General features: G+C 55.5%; 1 protein-coding gene across 4 annotated transcripts in view; it reads right to left on the bottom strand.

Annotated features, from left to right (window-relative positions):
- Positions 1–23,492, bottom strand: part of EML2 (EMAP like 2) — a 33,326-nt gene that overhangs the window by 3,030 nt on the left and 6,804 nt on the right. Inside the window, exons 1-17 of one of the 4 annotated variants that reach the window (XM_043600458.1) lie at positions 21,638–21,930; positions 18,849–19,067; positions 18,634–18,757; positions 18,337–18,441; positions 16,448–16,476; positions 15,919–16,048; positions 12,539–12,688; positions 11,928–11,997; positions 11,718–11,828; positions 10,469–10,564; positions 9,450–9,584; positions 8,384–8,483; positions 5,200–5,354; positions 4,921–5,046; positions 3,204–3,335; positions 429–496; positions 46–134 (exon numbers count right to left, since the gene is read on the bottom strand). In XM_043600458.1, the coding sequence (XP_043456393.1) occupies positions 46–134; positions 429–496; positions 3,204–3,335; positions 4,921–5,046; positions 5,200–5,354; positions 8,384–8,483; positions 9,450–9,584; positions 10,469–10,564; positions 11,718–11,828; positions 11,928–11,997; positions 12,539–12,688; positions 15,919–16,048; positions 16,448–16,476; positions 18,337–18,441; positions 18,634–18,757; positions 18,849–19,067; positions 21,638–21,809 (2,011 nt within the window). In that variant the 5' untranslated portion in view covers positions 21,810–21,930. Of the gene's footprint in view, positions 1–45; positions 135–428; positions 497–3,203; positions 3,336–4,920; positions 5,047–5,199; positions 5,355–8,383; positions 8,484–9,449; positions 9,585–10,468; positions 10,565–11,717; positions 11,829–11,927; positions 11,998–12,538; positions 12,689–15,918; positions 16,049–16,447; positions 16,477–16,903; positions 17,084–18,336; positions 18,442–18,633; positions 18,758–18,848; positions 19,068–21,637; positions 21,931–23,492 lie in introns of those variants that run through there. The other 3 variants (XM_043600459.1, XM_043600460.1, XM_043600461.1) reach the window with 3 other exon arrangements.

Here is a 23,492-nt window from a genome sequence, read left to right as displayed (position 1 = left end):
GTTCCCAGGCCTGGCTGCTCCAAGATCCAGCACCGGGCCGCTTACCTGGAGAGAAGCTGACCACTGAGATCTGCTCATTGCCATCTGTGTGGATAGCCACCAGGTCGTGGGTCTCCGTGTCCAGCAGCAGCCATCTTTAGGGAGAAGGCAAGATTGGGGAGGGGGTGTGAGCTGATCCGGTGCAGCGGGGGGGGGCTGAAGGGGGGGGTCGGGGTCGGGAATCTGAGGGGCCTGAGCTTGGGACCCCAGAAGAGATTTGGGAGAGAGGCTGACTCCAGATGAATACTGAGAAGCAGTCTGGTGAGCAGGCTGTTAATTGCAGACTCTGTGGGCTCTGGGGACACAGGGGAAGGGAGGTTTTGTCCAGGGACAGTTCTGGGAGGGGAGGGAGCAGAGAAACCCTCTGCAAATGCCCAGCTCAGCTTTACCTGCCAGTCACTGTGCCCACGGCCAGGACAGAGCCACTGGGGTGGAAACCAGCAGACCGGGCAGGGTCCTGAGGGGAGAGAGAGGAGGCAGGGCTGAGAACTGGGGTCTCCGGCCTATCTGGCTATTCCCCTACCGCAGCCGCAGACACCCCAAAACCATCCTCCAGTTTTTGTTTTTAAACTGTGTTCTTCTGGGTCTTTTTTTTTTTTTTAATTTTTTTTTTAACGTTTATTTATTTTTGAGATAGAGAGAGACACAGCATGAACGGGGGAGGGTCAGAGAGAGAGACAGGGAGACACAGAATCCGAAACAGGCTCCAGGCTCTAAGCTGTCAGCACAGAGCCCGACGCGGGGCTCGAACTCACGGACCGCGAGACCATGACCTGAGCCGAAGTTGGATGCCTAACCGACTGAGCCACCCAGGCGCCCCTTTTTAAAATATTTTTAAGTGTTTTTTTGTTTGTTTGTTTTTTGTTTCTGAGAGACAGAGAGAGCGATCAGGGGAGGAACACAGAGAGAGAGAGAGAACCCTAACCAGGTTCTGCAGGGTCAGCGCAGAGCCCAGTGTGGGGCTCGAACTCACGAAACTGTGAGATTGTGACCTGAGCCGAAATCAAGAGTCGGTTGCTTAACCAACTGAGCCACTCAGACGCCCCCCAAACCATCCTCCTTTCCTGTGTCAGCTCAAACACAAAACAGGCCTGCTCTCACTGTGGACTCTAGATCCATTTATACTCCCGGTCTAAATTCTCACAGCTTTATTCATCTGTGACTTAGGTAATTTTCTAGAAGTGAGATTTTTTTGGGACAAAGGATAGCCATATTTTGAAGGCTTTGGAATGATAATGCCAATTTGCTTTCCATAAGATTCTATCAACTCATCACCAGGCACGTCCAAGTGTCCATTTCCCCACATCTTTATTAAACACCTGGCAAGGGGTATCACCACTTCTCGAATGTTGGGGACGTTTGGTTGGTTCACGGGCAATAGGGCATCTTGGAATCAGACTCGGGTTCAAACCGGCTCTGACACTTCCTAGTTACGTGACACCAAATAACCTTCCCTGTCTGAGCCTCGGCTGCCTCATCTGGCCAATGGAGAACATCAACGTGTGCTCCCTGGGATTCTTCTAAGAACAAGACGTAAAACAAGACGTAAAAACAAGACTTACCAGCAAGCTGGTAAATAAAATGGCTTACAGGCAGCACTCGACAACGGTTGGTTTGGATTAAAATCGCACCGTGATGATTTTTACCTTATCAAGCCTGTTTCCAAGTGGGGATCTGTCATCCCCACGGCCTTGTGGAGGTTGCGAGAAGTTGAAAGGACGAAGGGGGTAAAATGCTACGCCAGTTTCTCTGGGCGCGGTCAACAGACTGCCGGAATCAGAAAAATCTACGGGAGCACGTTAGAAACTGCAGATTTCCCGTCCCAAACGCAGACCTCCTGAATCAGATTCTCTGTGGGTGGGGTTAAGAGTTCTGTGTCTCCTAGGCGGTTTGACGTCATAGTGAGGATTACTACACGTGGCCCTCACAATTTCCAGAGCATACCATCCCTGACTCAAAGTTCAAAGGCCATCAGGTGTCCCAGAATCAGAGGTAACCCTAGATTCCTTGAGCGAAGTCCCAAAGCGTGGTGTGGGGGATACGATGGAGTGACATTCTAGTGTCCCATGCTGCACAGGAAGGGGAGCTTAAAAACTACACTGCCCAGAATCCCTTGCAGCTAGGGTCCCACTGGGATTTGGGTCTAACAATCCATTGCGCTTTTGTTGGCTCTGGAAGACAGAAAGCAGAGGGCCTGCTCTTCTATTTCCGCTCATCATGGGGGCTGGGAAAGCGATGGCACTGGCTATGATCGTGAGCCGTCGCTGGCCTTAAGAGGAAAGGGCACACGGGCGCCGGGGTGGCTCAGTCGGTTGAGCATCTGAGTGTTGATTTCAGCTCAGGTCACCATCTCACAATTCGTGGGTTCGAGGGATTCTTTCCCTCCCTCTCCCTCTGCCCCTCCCTCCCCTCTTCTCTCTCTGTCTCAAAAGAAATAAATAAACTTAAAAAAAAAAAAAAAAGGCAAGTACATGGAGTATCAAGTATACAATGCAAATGTAGCCAGCACTGGGTTGCTCTAGAGCAAGACCGTCTAACAGAAGCTTCTGCGATGCTGGAGACGGTCATTATCTGTACTTCCCAACATGGTGGCCACTAGATACATGCTTGAAACGTCACCAGTGCAACCGGGGAATTGAATTTTTTTTTTTTAAGTTTGTTTATTTAGTTTGAGAGAGAGAGAGAGAGGATGAGCAGGGGAGGGGCAGAGAGAGAGGGAGAGAGAGAGAATCCTGAGCAGGCTCCATGCGGAGCCCGACTCAGGGCTCAAACCCTCGAACCCGGAGCCCGACTCAGGGCTCAAGCCCTCAAACCCGTGAGATCGTAACCTGAGGCCGACACCAAGAGTCGGATGCTCAAACGACTAAGCCACCCAGGCGCCCCTGAATGCTTCATTCTATTTACATTTTAAAGTTAACTGAAGTGTGACGACCCACCCGTATTGACCAATGCGGCTCTAGAGACAGCCCTTGCAGCGACCACAGCTTCCTGCGGCTGTGACAATGGCATTCTCCTGACCCCGCCCTCCTGACAATGGCAGGGGCAGCGGCTCCCCTGGCAGATTGGTTTGGTGCCCTGAGCCCTGACATACGGAGACAGGCGCTTGCGTCAGAACAGGGTGCCGAGTCCCCCCCCACCCCCCCCCCCCCCCCCAGTCCCCTTACCTCGATGATCCTACTCCACAGGGGCCGGCGGGACTCCGCACTCCACAGATGCACCAGCTTATCCTGCCCGCACGTCACAAACTGTGCCCGGCTGGGGTGCGTGGCCAGACCCCACAGTTCTTCCACGTGACCCTGGCGGGAAGGGGAGACGGCAGCATGGGGCCCGCCAATCCGGACCCTTTCCCCACCGAGCCTGGTCCCAGAAAGAAGTGCCAGGCCGGTCCCGGCGACACACTGGGGCCACAGGTGACCCGGGGAAGGCCCTTTCTCCAGTACGTCTGAAGGAGGCCGGGACTTGAGCAGACCCTCGCCCCGGTGTGTGGCTCGAGGCGAATGCTCCCCTTCTCTCCAGGCCTCTGCTGTCCGGTTTGCACAACGCAGGGCAAGAGGCATGCTGGGTGGGAGCTGGAGCCTTGACCGGCTTGAATCGGGTGGTGTCCAGAAGGCTGCGGGATCCCATGGAGGGCACTCAGCCTGGTGGATCTGACCTCAGCTCTCCCTTACGGACTGGACAGGTGCCCTCTCCCCGGATCCTCAGTTTAATCTTCTGTAAAATGGTGACATCGTTGTGCTCACTTGAATCACGGATGGAAGGTGTTGAGGCTAGTACGAAGCGCTCGCAAAATCGGAAGTGGCTGTTATTATTATCATTATTAATAACGTGTGCTAATAATACGCCGTTAAATAACAACGAACACTGATAATATAATTGTTGACGTTAGTGTAACGATGCATGGTAATAAAGCTCTAATATATATTGACCTATTCATAATATAATCAACGATGTGTAATGTTGATGCTATTTTGGCGGGGTCTCTAAGGTCCCTTCTGGGAAATCCCTCTGATCCTGGTTTTCCTTCATGTTCCAGGGAGACCAGAGCCAGAGGGAGATCTAAATGCAGCAGCATGGATCTCAGCTAGCCTGGAAAAGGGGAAATGCCCAGAAGGAATGGAAGTATCCAGAGCCGCTGGATCCAGGGGTTACTTTGGCCAAGACTTCTGTGACAGGCACCATCTAAATGCCGTCTATGAACCGACTCATGGGATCCTTACAAACCCCCACGAAGATGGGTTCTGCTGCTGCACCGTTTCATAGAGGCACAGAGACTGTCATTCATTTGCCTCACATCACACAGCTAACCAGTGACAGGGCTGCGATTTTGATCCCAGGCAGTCCCGCTCCAGAATTCCTGTTCCTGACCATCCTACTATACAGCCCCTCGGCGGGGCGGTGGGGGGGAGGGGGGATGGCGCTGGGGTGTTAACTGGGTGTGGATAGGGTTTTGGCACGCCAGGACGAAGGGGCGAACATGTGAGCTGCAAGAAGAAAAACAGGCCCACTCCAAAGGGCCTTCCCAGATCTCAGGAGGTGTGTGGCCCAAGGTGCATGTGGCCCAGGTGACAACCTGCCAGGACACTTACCAACAGAAATGGACACCACCCCTGATCAGAAGGACAGGGGGTGGCCCGGCTGCGGCGGGGTCCTGGGGACCCTCTGCTGTGCCAGCGGGTAACTCGTTGGCTGCTGGAGCAGGGGGGTGCTGGGGCAGGGGTCCTGGGACAGGGGTGGGTTTACGGGGTGGGAGCAGGTAAAAGGGAAGGTGAGTGGAGTTTGTGAGGCCAAGGGGTGGGGTGGGGAGGTGAGGAGAAATGGAAGGAAGTGGGAAGAGAAGAGGAGAGAAATGAGGAGGAGGGCGGGTGCAGGAGAATCGCGCACCTGGACGAGCAATGAGAAGCCTGTGTGGACAGAGCCCTGCAGGATGCAGTTGCGGGTGGTCCCCACGTACAGCGTGTCTCCCCGACCCTCAGCCACAGTGCGCACCGGACCGAAGTCCTCTGGGACCTGAGGGTGAGGTTGGGGGCATATGAGTGTAGGGCACAGGCAGAGAAGGGGCGAGGGAAAACAAGCTGGGGAGAGGAGGGTCCATTCGGAGCCGGGGTGGGGGGGATGGGAGGAGGTCCCCTCACCTTCACACGAGGCTGTCCCCCTCCTCACCTCTACCTCCTGCAGCTTGCTGTAGTCGGAACCCCAAAGGACCACCCGTCGATCACGGCCCCCTCCGGACACCAGCGTCCCGTCCCGCAGGGCGCAGAGCCCAAACACACCGCCATCGTGGGCACCCAGCACCGCCTGTGTGATGCGGTTCCCACCTGTGGGGGCAAAGAGGGGTGGCCAGGGAGCAGGGATCCCCCAGCATGGGGGAGCTGTCCCTGTACTGAGCCCTGAAACACCTCCAACTCTCAATCCTACATTCAACCACTCACTTACCTTTCTATCCACCCTTCCACCCACCTGCCCACTGCCCATCTATTCAAATACCTCATCATCCATCCATTAAACCATCTGACTAACATCTACCCAGTCACTTTTGATCCACCCACCCACTCACCCATTCATTCATCCACTCATCTACCTACTGGTCTGTTCGTCCATCTATCTACCTATCTACTCACCCACCCACTCACCCCCTCATCCATCCATCCACCCATCCATTCCAATCCATCCATCCACCCACTTACCCACCCATCCATTCGATCCATCCATCCATCATCCGTCCGTCCATCCCCCTATCTGATCATGTACCCACCCATCAATCTACCCAACCATCCATTGATCCATCCATCCATCCATCCATCCATCCATCCTTCCATCCATTCATCCATCCATCCACCCACCCATCCATCCATCTATCCATCCACCCACCCATCCACCCATCCACTCACCCACCCATGTACCCACTCACCCATCCATTATCCATCCATCCATTCATCCATCCATCCATCCATCCATCCACCCACCCATCCATCCATCTATCCATCCACCCACCCATCCACCCATCCACTCACCCACCCATGTACCCACTCACCCATCCATTATCCATCCATCCATCCATCCATCCATCCATCCCTCCCTCCCTCCATCCTCCCATCCATTCATCCATCCATCCATCCATCCTTCCATCCAAACATCCATTCATCTATTTATCCATCTATCCATCCATCCATCCATCCACCCACCCACCCAGTTACCTACCCATCCATCCATCATCCATCCATCCATCCACTTGCCCACCCACCCATCCAATCCATCCATCCATCCATCCACCCACCCACCCACCCACTTACCCACCCATCCAATCGATCCATCTATCCATCATCCATCCATCTATCCACGTGCCCACCCACCCATCCAATCCATCCATCCATCCACCTATCTATGTACTGATCCACCCACCCATTCATCCACCTCTCATCCATCTCTTCACCTCTTTCATTCAACTACTCACTCACCAGTCAATCCATCCTTCTACCCAACATCCACCCATTTTCCAATCCATCTACCCATTCACCCTGTCAATCTAATCATCCATTCATTCATCCGTTAACCCATCCAATCAGCAACTGTGTAACCAGCATTTATTCTGGGCCCAGCTTCCTGCCGGATGATACTGGGAACACAGTGGTGACCAAGACAACCTCAGATCTTGCCGTCACAGGGTTCACAGTCCAATTTCAGAGACAGACCTATTACCAGTCAATGACAACCCAAGGTGGTTGGGGCTGGGATAGGGAAAGCCAGGAGCCCGTGGGATCCCATAGAAGAGACCCAGCCTGGAAGGTCAGGGAGGGTTTCCTGGAGGAGGAGACAGCTGAACAAGGATCTGAAGGATGAGTAGAAGTCAGCTAGGCCAACAGAGGGTGGGAAAGGGCTGCATGCAGAGGGAACAATGTGTGTAAAGGGAAGAGAGCAAGAGCATGCGCTATTTAGAGAACTATAGAAAATCTGGTTTGACTTCATGTAACATGCAAGGGGCAAGGGAAGGCAGGGCCAGACCACACAAGGTCTTCGAGGCCTCAGTGAGGGACCTGGGCCTTGTCCTGAGGGAACCAGGGAACAATGGTAGAGCTTGGCAAGGGGAGAAAAGGGTCAGATTTACACTGGGTTCTGGAATTTGAGGAGGCAAGATAAATAAAGGCCAAGGACCAGGAAGGAGGCTGGGGCGGGGACTCAAAGGGACAGTCCTCAACTCAGATGTGGTGCCACACGTCCACTTATCATTCTGTCCACTTGTCTTTCCAACCACCCCACCGCAGCCCTACGGGATGGACCCAGTGATGGGTCTGGGGATATGGAAACGAATCAGACCCAGTCTCTGCCCTCAGAGAGCTCACAGTCTGCTGGAAAAGACACACTGTCAGTTATTCAGAGCTTATTCTCAGCTGTGTAATTTCAAGGGAAGCTCTGAGCCAGCCAGGTGCCCCATGAGCCTGGGGCTTCTCATCTGTGAAATGGGAATAATATTCAGTGCACCCTTGATTTAGGAGCATAATGTACGTAAAAGCAAACGTACCCAGGCCAAAACAACTCACTGATTTGTTCATGCCATCCATCTGCTGGGACAACCCATTCTTTGCTTGATTCATCATTCACCCAAAGGCTAGAGCAAGCTTGTATTCACCCCATTAGCGTTTGCTGGGACAATACATTAATCCATTGGTTGGGACAACCATTTATTCATTTCTTCATCCATCCATTTGGCTAGAACAATCAACTCTCTTACTCATTCAGCAATCAATCTACTTCCTGGAACAATCCATTCTTCGTAATATATTAATCCATTGGCTGCGGTAACCATTCATTCGTTCATTCACTCATTCATTCAGTCATTGCTTTATGGATCCACTTCCTGGGAAAAGACCTCTTCATTTATTAACCCCAGCATCCGTCATGGGGACAACCATTCATTCATTCAGTTGTTCACTCACCCAATCATTCACCATTGAGGAGGCCAGTACATTCACTCATTCTTCCACTCACTGAGTAGGACAGCCCCTTCATTCATTCATTGCCTTATTCATTGATCGCTCTGGGACAAACCACCTCTCCATCCACCCACCCACCCACCCATCCACACACAAGTGGGTTAACCATTCAATTCACTTATAATTCAAACTTGATCCCCACCACAGGATTCGCAGAGGACAAGGGTGGGGAATAAGTCAAGATTTCATGGAGATGGGGATACTGGAGCCGAGCCTTCAGGGGATATAGGAATTAGACAAGTAAGGATTTAGCCTGATTTATCATACATTCCATACAAGCTCGGTCAGAGGAAGGCTTGGCCAAAGGGGGTTCGGGAGGGCTGGCTTGGGTACCAAACAGGTGGAGTGAAACTGACCTTTGCCCCAGACATAGAGGTTCCCCCCCGAGTCCCCGGTGACCACATCGCCACCCTCCAAAAAGGTCACACACAGCACATACTTCGGTTTCTCGTGTTTCTAAGGTGGGGGAGAAAGGGAAGGTGTCAGAAGGTTGCTGAAGCAGAGAGCCTCCCAGAGCCCACCCACCATCCAGGACCGTGGTCAGGGGACCCCCGCCGTGATGTCGGGTATGAGGCCCATTGTGGGGCACCCCCATCTCCAACCCGCCTCCGTGCACTGCTCACGTAGCCTAGAGCTTCTGACCACATTGTCTCCCTTGCTTACCCCTGGAAGCACTTCCTGCCTCCTCTCTGGACTTTTCTTCTCTGTCCTTTCTCTGCCCCTGGGTCCCCCCTCTCTCTGTCCCTGGCTCTCCCCCGTCTCTGTCCCTGGATTCCCCCTCTCTCCATCCCCGGGTCTCCCTTGTCTCTGTCCCCGGGTCCCCCCTCTCTGTCCCTGGGTCTCCCCCTTTCTGTCGCCACTCTCCCCCGCTCTCCCCCTGCACCGTCTCTCCTCCCCTTTCCTTGCCCATCCTCTATCTCTATGTCGCTCTCTCTGCCTCTCCCCACCCTCCCCTCAGTATCTCTGTCTCATCTTCACCTATGCCTGGTGCCCTCCGGGCCTCCCTTTTTGGGGTGGAAGCTCCAGTTCTCACCCATGGCAGGCGAGCCCTGGCAGAGGGGCCCCTGCACCTTCTCTCCCGGGCCCTCTGCTTCCCGCTCAGTGTCTGTTTGCCTCGACGCGCATCTCTTTCAGCCAGTTGGCCTCTGACCTCCGTGTTTTTCCACATTATGGCCAAGCACAGTACTGCCTATTGAGTATTTACTATCTGCTACTATGGTCTTCATCCCGCTGAATCCTCACAACTTTAGACAGTTAAGGAGGACGATCCTCATGGTATGGGATAAGGAAACTGAGGCCCCAGCAGAAATTCGGCATCCTCATAATCTGGGACCCTCTGGGACGCTCTGTTTTGTTGTCTGCCCGGGTGTCCCTGCCTGTCTCCTTCAGGGCCAGCCTGTCCCCGCACCCCGGGGCACTCACCTCAAAGAGGCCCTGCCGTTTGCTCAGGCTGCCCCCCTCCAGACTCCAGAAGTAGATGTGGGATTTTCCGCAGGTGATGAGCACGGTGGGGTCTGTGGGGTGGAAGGTGGCCACCAGCACGGCCTCGTTGGAGCACTTTGGAGAGTGGGGGAGATTCAGAATGAGGACCTCAAAGCCACTAGGGCCACCCCGTGTAGGACCGCCCTATACAGCTGCATGAGTTGTGCACTGCACAACCTACTTGCCTGTGTCTTTACTATACAGGCAAGCTAAAATACTGAAGGCAGGGCCGGCCAGCAAAGCGTTACTGCCACCTTTATCAACATGACAGCAGATCTTGGAGAGCCTCAACTCTGCATCAAGTGCTGTGCTGAGTACTTTATCCATTAACTGCTGTACTCCTCAAAGCGCTCCGTGAGGTACGGCTCATCAGCGCTCCCCATTACAGGTGAAGTGAGGCGCAAAGAGGGGAAGTCACTTGCCTTAGGCCACACAGCCAGGTAAGAGTCAAGTCCAGAATTAATTCACATAGGTCTGACTCCAGAGCCCAGCCTCCCAACTACTAAGTCTCTGTCCACAAACTGTGGGCCCCAATCCGGAACGTAGGTCTCCAAAATAGGCACATGACCTTGGGCAAGTAGCTCTCCCCTCTACCATGCCTCAGATTCTTCCCTAGAAGTCAAGCCGCCACCCAGAGATGCAAGTCAATGTCCTGGATGTCGCAAGGCTACAGTCAGTAGCTGCCTTGCATCGACCTTTGTGTTGTGCCTGGGCTAGCCACCCCACATCCCAACATCAAAGCCAAGGCCCTACTAGGAAGATGCTACCATTATCCCCACTTTACAGACGAGCAACCGAGGCTCAGAGAGGGCAAGCCGCTTGCCTGAAGTCACACGGCCACCAAATGGCAAAGCTTGGCCTTGAATGCGAGTCTGTCTGATTCCAGACTCCTAACCACAGAGATCCAGCCAGTCCCACAGAGGCACCCCAAGGAGGCGGGGTGAGAACGGTCACCCCACCTTGCCATCCACCACCTTGGCCTCCTTGGCCCAGTCCCACACGGAGAGCATGTGATCGTTCGATTCGTCCACTGCACAGAGCAGGTTGCCTCCATTCTAGAAGGAGGAGAGAGGAGGGGGAGTGGAGAAGGGGGGTCAGGATCCACCCCTTCAACACTCTGCCCACACAGGAACTTCCCACTCAGGTCTGTTTTAAGATTTTCAAAGCTCCTGGCCCACATTAGATGAAACACATGCAAATACACTCCCCGTCCAGCAGCCATGTACACATCTTAAAGGGCTTCTAGAACTTTCCTTTTGAAATGACTCCTCCCTAAGAAATTCATCTCATTTACCCTCAGTTACTGTTTCTCTGCAGGAATCCCGAAACCATCTAATCTGCATTTTTATATGAAAATGACTTCACGCACACAAAATGAAATGACTTTTATGCACACAAAGGAAACAACCGAATTACTAAAATGTTGGGTGTTCACACCTTTGGTAAAACAGGTGAATTTTGATTTTGCAGGGTTCCCTCCTCCCCGTACACACACACACACACACACACACACACACACACACACACACAGTGTCACCAAAGTAGCTTTTCTCCACCACTCCCCACAATGCCCTCAAAGATCTCCTTAGGCCTCAGAAAACCTGTGAGGCTCTAGTCCCGTGCTTCTTGGTTTTTATTCCTCAATCCATTGCTGATCAATACTTTGATAAAATACATTTTGATAAAAATGTGAAATAGGATTAAAAAAAAAAACAAAAAGCCCACCCATCACAGACTAGGATGTTGCAGGAAATAGAAATTGCTCTGCAAATTCCTGAAGGCTTACTCTCCATTTCTGGGCTTATCTCGCCCAGACCTGCCACCACCCATCCTGCCGACACCCATCTAGGCTGGACCAGGGAACCACAAGGCCTTACAAGGACCTTTCGCAAAGGAAAGTCGGTGCCAATAATAATGCAACCAGCATGACCAGTCACCGAGGAGTTTGGGGGCAATCAGGACACGTGGGTCCCCTTCATAAGGGCTATAGGAGCAGCCCTGTAAGGTCACCGAGGGTTGGCCTGCAGGGCGGGCAATTCTGCAGGGGGCGTGGCCTATACCTGTGACGTCACAATTAAGGCATGCCCCCTCCCCCATCCCAAAGCGGGCGTGTGTGTGCGCGCGCGCGCAGGCGTACCCCTGACTTTGGAGGAGGTACTCCTGACTTTGGAGGAGGAGACAGGCGAAGGGTCCCCGCACAGGACTTACAGATTTGGAAAAGCCCACACAGCACACAGCTCTGTCAAACATCCCCAGGCCCAGCACGTGTAAGGTGGAGAGGGAGACTGAGTCCCAAATGCGCACGTGGGGGGGTAGTGGCTGCAAGGAAGAAAGAGGCCTGTTACCTGGGGGGCCTGGCTGTCTGCCCCCACCCTCACCCCACCCCAGTCTCCGGTCCCTCCTCCTCCAATCTGTTACCTTCCCCTCCTTAGAGGTGCCTGCCACCTGTCCAGTGGCAATGGTGACCATATCAGGGTGGACAGCCAGGCTGAGAAAGAAGACAGATGGACAGGGCTCAGTGGGAGGGATGGGGCTCAAAGGGGGGCCCAGGACTCCTCCTCCCTTAACAGGCTGAAGTCACAATGCCTGGCTATTCATCCCACAGGTTGGTTGAGTGAGTTATTTAGCCAATAAACATCGATTTAGTCCTTGTGTAACAATAAGGGGCTACTCTCCAGGTACCCAGCCTCAGAAGCAAGACTCCGTCCTGGGGTCTCTTAACTCAAATGCCCATACGGCTCAGGACTGTACCCAAGTGGTGGCCAGGGGGGCACAGCCATCAAAAGGGGCTGTCGCTGCCTGGCTCCCACCCTGTTAGGATCATCTGGGGCGCCAGCTAGGAGTTTCCGAAAAGAAGTGAAAAATCCAGGCATGTAAGTGAATTCACCGACCTTTAAAATACTGATGATCAGTCCACATTTTTTTCCTGAATTCAGCCGGTAGGCCAAGCAAACGCCTGGCCACAGCCACCTCCCCCCCCTCCTCCCCCCCCACCTCCGCCTCCAAGAGTGGCCCCTCCCAGGCCTCACCATTTGATGTCATCATTGTGGCCCAGGTAGTGGCGCTGCCTATGCTCCTCCACACTGTACAGCACGGCCACGGAGGCCACAAAGTACACTATCTCCCCCGTGGGCAGCAGGTAAAGGTTGGCCCGGCAGTCTCGGCCTCGGTAGCCATAGCTGGAGATGCCCAGGGGCCGGTTAAGGAGCCTGTTTTGCATCGCACGTGCCAACTCAACACCTGCAGTGAGGTTTTCCTGACTCCACTCAGACCCCGTGGGGGGGGGGGGGGAGAGGGGCGGTTGATGGTACCCCCCCCCCGTAATATATCCACCAAAATATTAACCCCCGTGGGGCACCCGGGTGGCTCAGTCGGTTAAGCATCCGACTTTGGCTCAGGTCATGATCTCCCGGTCTGTGAGTTCGAGCCCCGCATCGGGCTCTGGGCTGACGGCTCAGAGCCTGGAGCCTGCTTTGGATTCTGTGTCCCCCACCTCTCTCTGCCCCTCCCCCGCTCGTGCTCCGTCTCGCTCTCTCAAAAATAAATGTTAAAAAAAAAAAAGTTTTTTAAATATTAACCCCAAGAACCTGTGACTATAACCTTCCTTGGAAAAGGGAGTCTTTGCAGATGTAATTAAGGATCGCAACATGAGATTATGCTGGATTATCTGGGTGGGGCCTAAACCCAATGTCGAGTACCCTTATAAGAGACAGACAGGAAAAGACACTGAACGTCAAAGGGGTGTAGGTAGGACCCACATGAAAATCAGAGGTTGATTGGAGTGATGTGGTGTGGCTATAAGCCAAAGAACCCCAAGGACAGCCAGCAGCCATCCAATGCTAGGAGACATAGATCAAATTCTCTGCCAGAGCCTCTGGAGGGAGGGCAGTGGGCCTGCTGGAACCTTGACTTTGGGCTGGGAGAGAAAATCGTTCTGTTTTAAGCCACAGAGTTTGTGGCGATTTGTTACAGCAGTCACAGAACGCTAATACAACCCCCCCCTTCCCTCCAGAAGGGTCCTGTTAACACTAAGTTAGCTCACATCTGCTCGGAACCTCCCCATGAGTTCCATCTCAGAGCAAAAGTCAAAATCCTTATGAAAGCCCGGGCACGAGGTCTAGCCTGACCTGGGCCGGATTCCTCAGTCCTCAGTCAGGCTCCACTCCCACTGGCCTCCTGCTCTCTGTCCTCACCTCAGGGCCTTTGCACCTGCTGCTCCCCCTCACCTGAGTACTCCTCCCCCTCAACTCTCCGTGGCTCCCTTGCCTCCTTCAGGTCCCTGCTCAACTGTCAGCATCTCAGAGAGGCCTTCCCTGCCTATTCTACTTAAAACTGCAAACTCATGCACTCTCACTGCCCCCTGCCCCACCCCCCGCTCATATTTCTGTCACACACTCATCAGAACCCCACACGGTTTAACTTGGTATAACACAGCTTAACTGTCTCCCCAACTAGAGTATCTGCTCGGGGAGGGCAGGGATCTTTGTCCATTTTGTTCGCTGCTCTATCCCTGGAGTCCAGGGCTTGGGACTGAACAGACATAGGAATTCAGTATCTGATGAAGGAATGGCTGACCCCCCGCCCCTTCAGAACTTTCTGTGGCTCCTCCCACTGGCCTGCCTGGCCCCTTCCTGGCCCCAGTAGGGCTTCTGCCCTCCTGTGCTCTCTGATCTTGGAGTTCCTCAAAATGCCAAGATCTTTAGTCCAGGCCTTGGCACTAGCCTTTCCCTCTGCCTAGTACATTCTACCTGGCCACCTCCTCAGAGCGGCCCTCATGCTCACCTCCTCCACCGGCCTCATGTCACTTAATAATTGCCTGGTTAATTTGTTAACTGTCGCTATTTCCCAATGAGGCTGTGTGCTCCCAGGTGGCCAAGACCGGGCTGTTTCATTCACTCCTATAACTCCTCCTCTGGGAAGCCCTCCGTGACCCCCAGTTGCCCTTCTGGGTTCCCCCATCCCAGCCCTGCTCACTGTGGGTTATCACCACCAAAGAGTCTGTCCCCACACTCGACTAGGGGCCCTAGGAAGGCAGGCTGTCATGATGACCCCTGGGTGCCCAGCTCGTGGCCCCAGATGTTCAGAAAATATCTGAATGAATGCTGCCATACGGGTCTCGACCCCACAGAAATGGTCCCGCCCTGCAGTCATTTCAGAGATGGGGCATCCGAGCCCCACACTGAGTTTTGCGGACTCAGCGGACCCAGCCTGGCACAACAGCTTAGTGTGCTTTGATTCTCATAGATGTTTCCGGCTCTCTCGAAAAGACTCTGGGCTCCAACATCCCTGCCTCCACTAGAGCGGAAATCAAGGCCGAAAGAAGAGGACGGGGCCTGGGTCCCTAGGCTGCTGATCTGGAAAAAAAGCGTGGGCCACGGAGGCAAGAGTTCTTGCCCCAGAACTGGTCTGACTCCCGAGGACAAGGCGCAGTCCTTTCCTTTGGACTCAGCTTTGTCATCCAGACAGCGAAGGCAGCAATTGCCAAGCTGCAGGCGTCAGAGGGCTCTAGGAGGCCACGGGTTGTACAAATACACTCTCAATGCTACAAAAGAGGAGGATTGTTATCATTCACCGTACTTACACATAAAACCATTTAGAATGGTGCCTGGCATCTAAGTCCTCAATAACGCGCAGTTATTCTTTGATCAGTTCCTGTTTATGGGGCACACGTCCTGAGCTCAGCACCTTTATACCTCCTTTCCCGCCACTATGAATCTGCAATCCTGAAACCCATTCTTCAGAGGACGCGGCTGAGGCACAGGGAGGCGAGGTGATTTGTCCAGGATCACACAGACCAGCCAGGTCTGCCAGGCTCCAAAGACGGGGCCCCTAACCATTTCCAACTTCTTCTGTTTCTCAGATACACCTAGGTCACTCCGGCCACAGAGCCCTCACACCTGCCATGCCCTCTGTCTGGAACATTCTCCTTCCAGCTCTTCCGATGCTGGCTCCCAGCTGTTCAACTCACAGCTCAAATGCCCCCTCCGCAGAGAAACACAGTGACTCTTCCCACACGACTTTAGGTTCCTGTGTTCCCAGCATTTATTACTTAGCTGGAATCACCGTGTTTATTTAATCACCGGCTTCTGTCATCATCTCTCTCTTCTCCTTTAGAAGGTGAGCCCCAAGTGACCAGGGCGGGACTGTAGAGGAGAATCTGACACGTGGAAGGCACTCAGCAAACATCTGCTACTTTAGTGCATCGTAAAAAGGTCATTTCAACTAACCTGCTTTCCTCAGCACCGTCCTGACCCCAGGGTCATCCTGACCCCTCAGGCCACAGGGGCCTGCGAGTGTGATTCAGTGCAAAGACCCTCTCTCCCGCTGAAGTCCCCTACCAGAAGGGTGTTGGTCTCTTCCAGACTGGGGGATGAGGGGCAGGGAGGAAGGGATTACAGCAAAAGGATACACCCAGTCCAGCTTGAGCCGGCTGGAAGGCAGCTCAGAGCGCGCGTCGAGGCTGTAGGTGGGCGCCAGCTCGGTGGGAATCAGCATTGGCACAGGGCGCCCCCTCAGGAACATTTTCACGGAGCCCTCCTCTGCCAGGACACCCCCAGAGGTCAGGTGCCGCCACCAGCCCACGCCCCAATTCCCTCTCCCCTTCAGGCTTCACTCAACAACAACACCAAAAATGCATGGAGGGGCACCAGGGTGGCTCAGTCCGTTAAGGGTCGGACTTCAGCTCAGGTCATGATCTCCTGGTTCGAACCCAGAGGCAGGCGCTGTGCTGACAGCTCAGAGCCTGTTGCCTGCTTCAGATTCTATGTCTCCTCTCTCTGCCTATCCCCCGCTTGTGCTCTCTCTCTCAAAAATAAAGATATAAAAAAAATTTTTTTAACGCATGGGGAAACTGAGGCCAGAGAGGCAAAGGCTCAAATAGCCACGTCTCCTGACCTCCAGCAATCCCCAACCAAGCTCCTCCCCCTCTCCCCACTCACCCATGCTGAAGATAACTTCTTTGGTTTTGCTGTCAGGAAAGGGGAAGAAAAAGCGCCCTAATTAGCAGACGGGTCTGAAAAGAGGAGAAACCACTCTCCTACCCCACTGCTGCCCGGAGGTCTCTGATGAATAATGGGGGCCGAGTAAGAAGCGGAGCGCTGCCTCTCTGCAGGCCGTGTGCTTTGCTCGGTTGATCGTGCAGAGCCTAAGACACAGGCCCAGAGAGGCAGTGATCGCCAAAGATCACACAGCACGAAGTGGCAGGGACGCGATCCTGGAAGACGGGAGTCACCAGGGACCCCTCCCTCCTAATCAGCACCGCTCTCCCAGAGCTCCCCACCCCCCCGTCCCACGGTGCCCCAAACTTCAAGCAGCAAGGGAAGCCGAGAAGGTTTAAGGGAAGGGGCGTGTCTCCACATTCCCTTCGCCGGCGGAAAGGGGTGATAGTCGCGGACCTGGGTCCCTGGAGAGGGTGGGGGGAGCCCCGGATCCAGGCCCCGGGAGTGCAGGGAGGAGGGGGTCTGCGAGAGGGTCTCACCCAGCTCCAAAGCTACTCATGGCGGCGGCTGGCGGAGCTTCGGGGCCGGGGGTGGAGCCGGGACGGGCTCCGCCGCTTCCGGCCCTGGGAGGCGCCCGCGCCGCCGCGCCCTGCCCCGCCCTCCGCGGCCGACCCCGGGAGCCGGCCGGTCATTCTGGGTCTCAGATCCCGGGCTGTGGGGTCCTGATACCAGGCTCTTTTGGGGGTGGGGGGTGGGGGAGAGTGTTGTTTGAGAACAGGACGAGGGGGCGTGTCTGCCTGAGTTCAAACCCCAGCCCTGTCACTTGCTAAGCAGTGTGGACAAATTGCCCGACCTCTGCCTCGGTTTCCTCCTTTTAAAAATGGGGGTAATAAGAGTACCCACCCCGCGGGGTGATCGCGAGGATTATATTGGTTAATTCACGTCAAGTGCCTGGAGTAGTGCCTAGTACATAGCGTCATGGACGTGTTTGCTATTATTTGAGTGGGGTTGAAATGTGTGGTTTTTGACCCAGTTCCTGCCTTAGTTTAGCCCCCAAGCCCACTGCATCTAGACTCCATCCTTAGGTTTTTACTCTGCCCTGGGCTTCAGGGTGGTCCAGCCTCCAGAGAATTGACCACGCCCCACATTCTGACCACACCCACCTCCCCCTTCCGATCCGTCCCCAGAGTTGACACCTCTCCTGATAATTGACTGCCCCTCCCCGGCCCTCTCCGCGCCTCGGGTCCCGCCAGGCATTCTGACTACGACCACTTTACAGAAATCCAGTCCCTGAGTTGAGACTGGTCAAGGCCTCCAGGTTGGCCCCGCCTCCTGGTATTTGACCACGCCCCTGTCGCCCCGCCCCGTCTCTGACAAGCCACCAGCCGGTATCGAGCCCAGTGACCCCCACCCCAGGTTCTGATTCTACCCAGGCTAACACTCTGGTCATGCCCTCCAATTCCAATCATGCCCCCCCCCCCCAGTTCCCCTATTCCCTGCAGAAATTCCCTTGAAGCTTCTGCCCTGGCCCCACCCCTGAGACCCAACAGGGACTCTTTTACTTAATGGCCACGCCCACAAGCCTGGCTCCTCCCTCAATTTCCACTCTGGCTCCACCCAGAAGACCCTAACCATTCAGTTCCCCGAAGTTCTAGTCCAGCCCCTTAAGGCTTGGCCACACCCCCCAATGCTTCCTCCTCGCCCGCGCTCTCTTAAGACTGGTCCCTCCAAGCCTCGGCACTGTCCCCGCATTCTGAACTAGATGACCTCGCCCTGCGGTACCACCTCGTGGCCTGGGGCATCACCCGAAGTTCCGCATCCCCTCTTCCGAACCAAACTGGGGTCCTGGCCTCACCCTCTGTGACAGGACCCCCACCCCAGACACCTACCCTTCCTTTTTGGCGCTGCAGTTGCTGCTAGACGATGTGGTGCGGCTGCGGGGGTCCTCGCGGCGCACCGAAGCCAGGCGCTCTGGTGACAAGTAGCGGCGGGCACTACGAAGAGAGAGCGCATTGTTAGGGAGAAGCCTGTGAGGGTAGCAGGCCAGTGTAAGAGGAGGGCGAGAACCTCCCGGCACTTTCCATTGCTGGAGTTCGGGCCCACGAGCCCATCCCTCGCCGTGTAAACAGCCTCTGTCTCCCATATGGTCTTGGAGGAGGCTAGGGATCCAGGCTTCCGTGCCTTACCTGCGCCCAGAGGTCGCCTCCTTCTTGGGGGAGGATGGAGAGGTGGCATAGCCGCCCACGCGCCTCGGGGGTCCCGCGCCATTGAGGGGGGTCCTGGTGGGAAGGCCTTTCAAGAGCTGACACACTGGAGGACGGGGTTCCGGGACAGAAGTAGTGAGTGCGAGGTCCGGGTCCCGACGTCTCCCCATCTCATCCCTCCAGTCTAGCAAAGATACCTGAGGCCGTGGTGCCTAAGCGTGGAGGCGCCCGGCCCTTGGGGGTGCCCCTCGCGCGCAGCGCAGCGCCCTGCTCTTCGCACGCCCTCAGGCGACGCAGCGCGTCAGCCAGCGCCGCCTTTAGGACCGCCAGCTCGTCTTCCTGCAGCTGCAGCCGCTGCTCCAGCGCCGACACGCGGTCGTCCACCTCCATGCCGCTCGTGCCCGACAGATTGTCATCTGGAAGGGAGGGTTAGCGCTGGCTGCGGAGACCACTCCGGAGCTCCAGGGCCGGAGGGGTCCGCCCCCCACCCCCACCCCTCTCCCCCCTTCCCGAGGTAAGGCGAGGCCAGCCACTCCCCCTTCCTCTCCCTCAACCTGCGGCCGGGACGCTCAGAGATGGGCCAGGAAGAGGGTTACGAGGGGGAAGGAAATCCCCAACGCTCTCAGTCCTTTGCCCCCACACTCCTCTGCCCGCCCTGGAGATGTGACCTTAGGGAAGTCCCTTACTCTCTTATTTTCTAAGATGCTCCGAGTCAGGAGCCTCTCAGCTCTGGTTTTAAGATTCTATGACTAAGATGCTAAATATCTATGAGTGATATCAGTATTTTTTTTTTTAAACGACACCAACTAATTCCTGGTGACACCAACGTTCTAGAATTGATCCCCGATGCTCTCTGACGAATATCAAGATTTTATCCCTGGGACTAAAGTTCCCTTTCTGTTTCTTACGACTTCCCCAGCTAAAAGGTGATGCCTGGTCCCTCCCCTTCCCCTTCTCTCCTCACCGTGGGGTTCGACCCCAGGGAGTCAGTTGCAAGGACAGAGTTTCTGCGGCCCCTGGCGGTAGACGTGGGGGTTGCAGGCAGTGCGTCTCAGACCCGGGAGACCCACTGGGAAATGCGGACGGGGATCTGGCTGCCAAACTCTAGCCGGACCCTCTCTCCTGTTCCTCTTTTTTTTTTTTTTTTTTTATTTCGCTTCTGTACCCCACGCCCCAGAGTAGGCTCTCCCTCTCCTCTCCAGCCCATGGGACGGCCAAATAAGTCCTCCATCACCCCCCAAACACACACCTAGCCCATTTCCCCGAAGTGGGAAGAGCGGATGACTGAGGCATCCCTTTCCCCTCTCCCTCCCAGACCACTCATACCCAGACCCATTGCTGGCCACAACTGAGGAAGACCTGGCTCCCAGCCGGGTGGAAGTAAAGGCGGTATCATTAACAGGGACGGGGCGTGGAGGTCGCACCTGCCATCCCGAGTCGGAAGGCCGCCCCGCCCGCCGGGCTCCGCAGTGCAGCCGTCTGTCCCTCCCCTCCCTCCCCCCCACCCTAGCGGCCCAATCGCCAGCCCGGCCTCGCCCGCCCTGCCCCCCACCCAGCGCCACTATGGTCCGGTGCCCGGACCTGCAGAGGAAGGTGGGGGCCTCCCGAAGTCGGAGGAAGGGAGCTGTCAGGACTGAGAGCTCGGAAGAAGAGGGAATCTCGGGGTCCTGCCGGTATCCCGTTTCCCACCGGAGGAAACTAAGAACGGAGGTTGGGGAGGCGCGCGGAGACTCGCTAAAGGTCACACGGTCAATAAATGAGGGGCGGGAGGGCCCAATCACCTAGTTGTGCCAGGCCCCCTCCTACCCACCTTTACAGATTCTACCCACCCCCACCTCCCCCAGAGAGAGAGAGAGGCAAATTATAACGTTATAGTGAGCTTGCGTGTGACAGGCAAAACACTTAGCAGAACACTGGCTCATGGTAGATGCTCACTAAAGCCAGAATACAATGAACTATTATTATGGGACCTACTGTTCCAGGCAACTCTAGTAACGGAGGGATCCCACCCGTTTTAGGAGGAGGGGAGGAGAAAGGGGATTGAGGCCCAGAGAGATGAAGTTACTTGTTCATGACACACAGCCTTCCGGCAGCAGAACAGCCAGGCTGAGGCATCCTGCCTCTTAGAGGCGCAGAGGAGGACAAAACAAACAGTCAGGTCCTCTGCCAACTCCAGTGTGACCGGGGGAGTGAGCCCACAAACTGGGAGATAGTCTCCTCTGGGGGGGGGGGGAGCTGAGAGAAATGGATAGCATTCACCTAGGTCCTTCAGCCCCCACCCAGAACGACCAGCCGCATCTTGAGGCCTCGCCCCGTCTCTCCACCCCGAACTCAAGTCCGCTACTCCTTCCTGAGCACTCCCCCAGCCCTTTTGCCCAGAGACCAGCTCTGGTTTCCCACTCGTCCCCTTCTCCCCTCCCCTCTGCCTCCTGCTCCCCCCCCCCCAATCTGGGCCTGACACAGTGGCTTTTCTGGAAGGAGGAAGGGGTGTCTAGGAAGGAGGGGTGAGTCCCAGTGAGTGGGAGTGGTGGGGGCTGAGGATTTGCAGGTAGAGTGGAGGCTGAATCCGCGGGTTATCCTGCCTGGTCCCACACACTGCCCACAAGCCAACACCAAACCCCACCTCCCCCTAAACTGTCAGTCCCTCTGCCAGAGAGAAGGGGGAGGGTCCCAGAGGATTGAGAGGGGCTAGGGTAGAGTTCCAGACCTTCAGGCCTACCCCCTTCGACCCCAGGCTCCTGAAGGTTCTGCCCCCTTCTCTCCATCCAGCCACCTCGGGAGAAGGGGAGGGTCGAAGCGGGTGGGGGACTGGGATCAGGGTTTTGGGGATCAGGAACCTTGCTCTGGGGTCAGGGTCCACCTGGGGGGAGAGAGGGAGATCTTCAGCAAAGGGCCAGGATGGGGACTTGGAAGGAGGAGGTTGGGGCAGGAGGAAATGGGTCCAGCCCTGGGCGGAGCCAGGGTCGGAACTGAGGAGGGGTCTCACCGTTGCAGTATTGAAGCAGCGAGGACGTGTCGTAGAGGCCGCAGAAGGCCGGGCCGCGCTCCGCCATCGCCCCGCCACAGCCACCGCCGGCCCCCCCGGCCCCAGCCTGGGCCCGGTCCCCCCCTCCAGGCCCTGCCTCCCGTTGCCATAGCAACGCCCTTCGTTCCAGCATCCCCGGCTCGGCCCGCCCGGCATCAGGCGGCCGGCGCCGGGCCTGGCACCGGGGTCATCCCCCAGGATGCCAAGAAAGGGGGGTCGGGACACCCCCTGCCAGGCCCCCCCCCCCTTGGACACAATCCTTGGACCGGGATTGGTTGAGCCTATATCCCCCTAGGTACCGTCTGGTCCCGCCCACAGTCTGCGCGCATTCTCTCTAGACCCCCTCCTCGCCAGTTCAGGACCAATGAGAGGCTGTCGCGCAGGCCCCTCAGCCAATAGGGATGCAGAAGGATTGGAAGGGGCAGGGCTTTCGCTGCTTTTCAGCCTAAAGCTCAGCCCCGAGCTGTGAGAGGAAGATAGGGTGGAGGAAGACACTCCCATAACCCCAAAACCTTCTCCTTAATCTTTCGCTGAATTTCCCAAAAGCCCCCTCGCAAGACCAGGGCCTGACCCTAGAGCCTCAAATAGGCCCAGATATCCACCAGCTCCGCCCTCGAACTCTTATTCTTAGAGTCCTTGTTTATTAGATGTAGGCCCGCCCCCAAGCTCTTAGCTCCACCCCCAGAATCCCGCGGGAGCTGAAGTTCTATTCCTGCCCCAAGAGCCTTTGGCACCGCCCCCAAAGCCTCCGAGAGCTACAGTACTTCGCTCAGAGCCCTCGGCCCCGCCTTCTTATAGGATTAGCTCCGCCCCGGGGTTTAGACTCCTCCCCCCCCCAGTCTGAGATCCCTCCCCAACACTTCCTTCCTCTTTCTTATGGGGGAGAGGAGGGTCCCCTTAGTTCCCCCCCTACAGCCCTCAGCTCCCACAACTTCATTATCCAGTCCGGGTTTTGACATAGGCCCAGCTGTGACTCCGGGAACCCTGGCGGTGTCAGTCCGTGCCGGCTCTGATGTTGGGGGAGGAGGGGAGGGTAGAAAACCTGACAATGGATTTAAAGAATGGTGGACCACCTTTCCCAGTCCCCACTGAGGGTCAGCACCTAGACCACGTTTTATAGGAAGAAGCGAACCCAAAGCGGGCAGAGACCTACCTCAGGACACACAGGCTTATCCTGAAAGCACTGGGCTTTGGAATCAGATGGACCTGGGTTTAAATCCTGACTCCACCAGTTTCTGGTTGTGACCCTGAGCCTCAATGTCCACATCTGGAAAGTGGGCGGTCATATCGTGCCTCTCTCATTCATTCAAAAATGGCTTTTGATTTAGCAAAGGGGGGAACAGGGGCGCCTAGGTGGCTCAGTTGGTTAAGCGTCTTGACTCTTGATGTGGGCCAAGGTCACGATCTTGGGTTTTGTGAGATCGAGGTCCCCCTGTCACCCTCTGAGCTGATGGCACAGAGCCTGCTTGGGATTCTCTCTCTCCCTCTCTCTCTCTCTGCCCCACTCGTGCTCTCTCTCTCTCTCTCTCTCTAGCCTTCTCTCTCTCTCGCTCTCTCTCGCTCTCAAAAATAAATAAACTAAAAAAGTAAAATTAAACATTCATAAATAAAGGGGGGAGGGGATCTTGATGGATCTTGCCGGTTGATGGAGGAAGTAAGCCACCATGCGCACAACAAATAAGTAATAATAGCTAACATTTATGAAGCCCTTACTACATGCCAAACACTCGGTTATCTTCACCGCCAGCCCTATTTTCACCACCATTTCCCAGATGAAGAAACAGGCTAAGATAATTTCCGAACCTTGTATTACAGA

The sequence above is a fragment of the Prionailurus bengalensis genome, chromosome E2 (assembly GCF_016509475.1).
Source record: "Prionailurus bengalensis isolate Pbe53 chromosome E2, Fcat_Pben_1.1_paternal_pri, whole genome shotgun sequence".
Classification (NCBI taxonomy): domain Eukaryota; kingdom Metazoa; phylum Chordata; class Mammalia; order Carnivora; family Felidae; genus Prionailurus; species Prionailurus bengalensis.
This window is presented reverse-complemented; position numbering and strand designations above follow the sequence as displayed.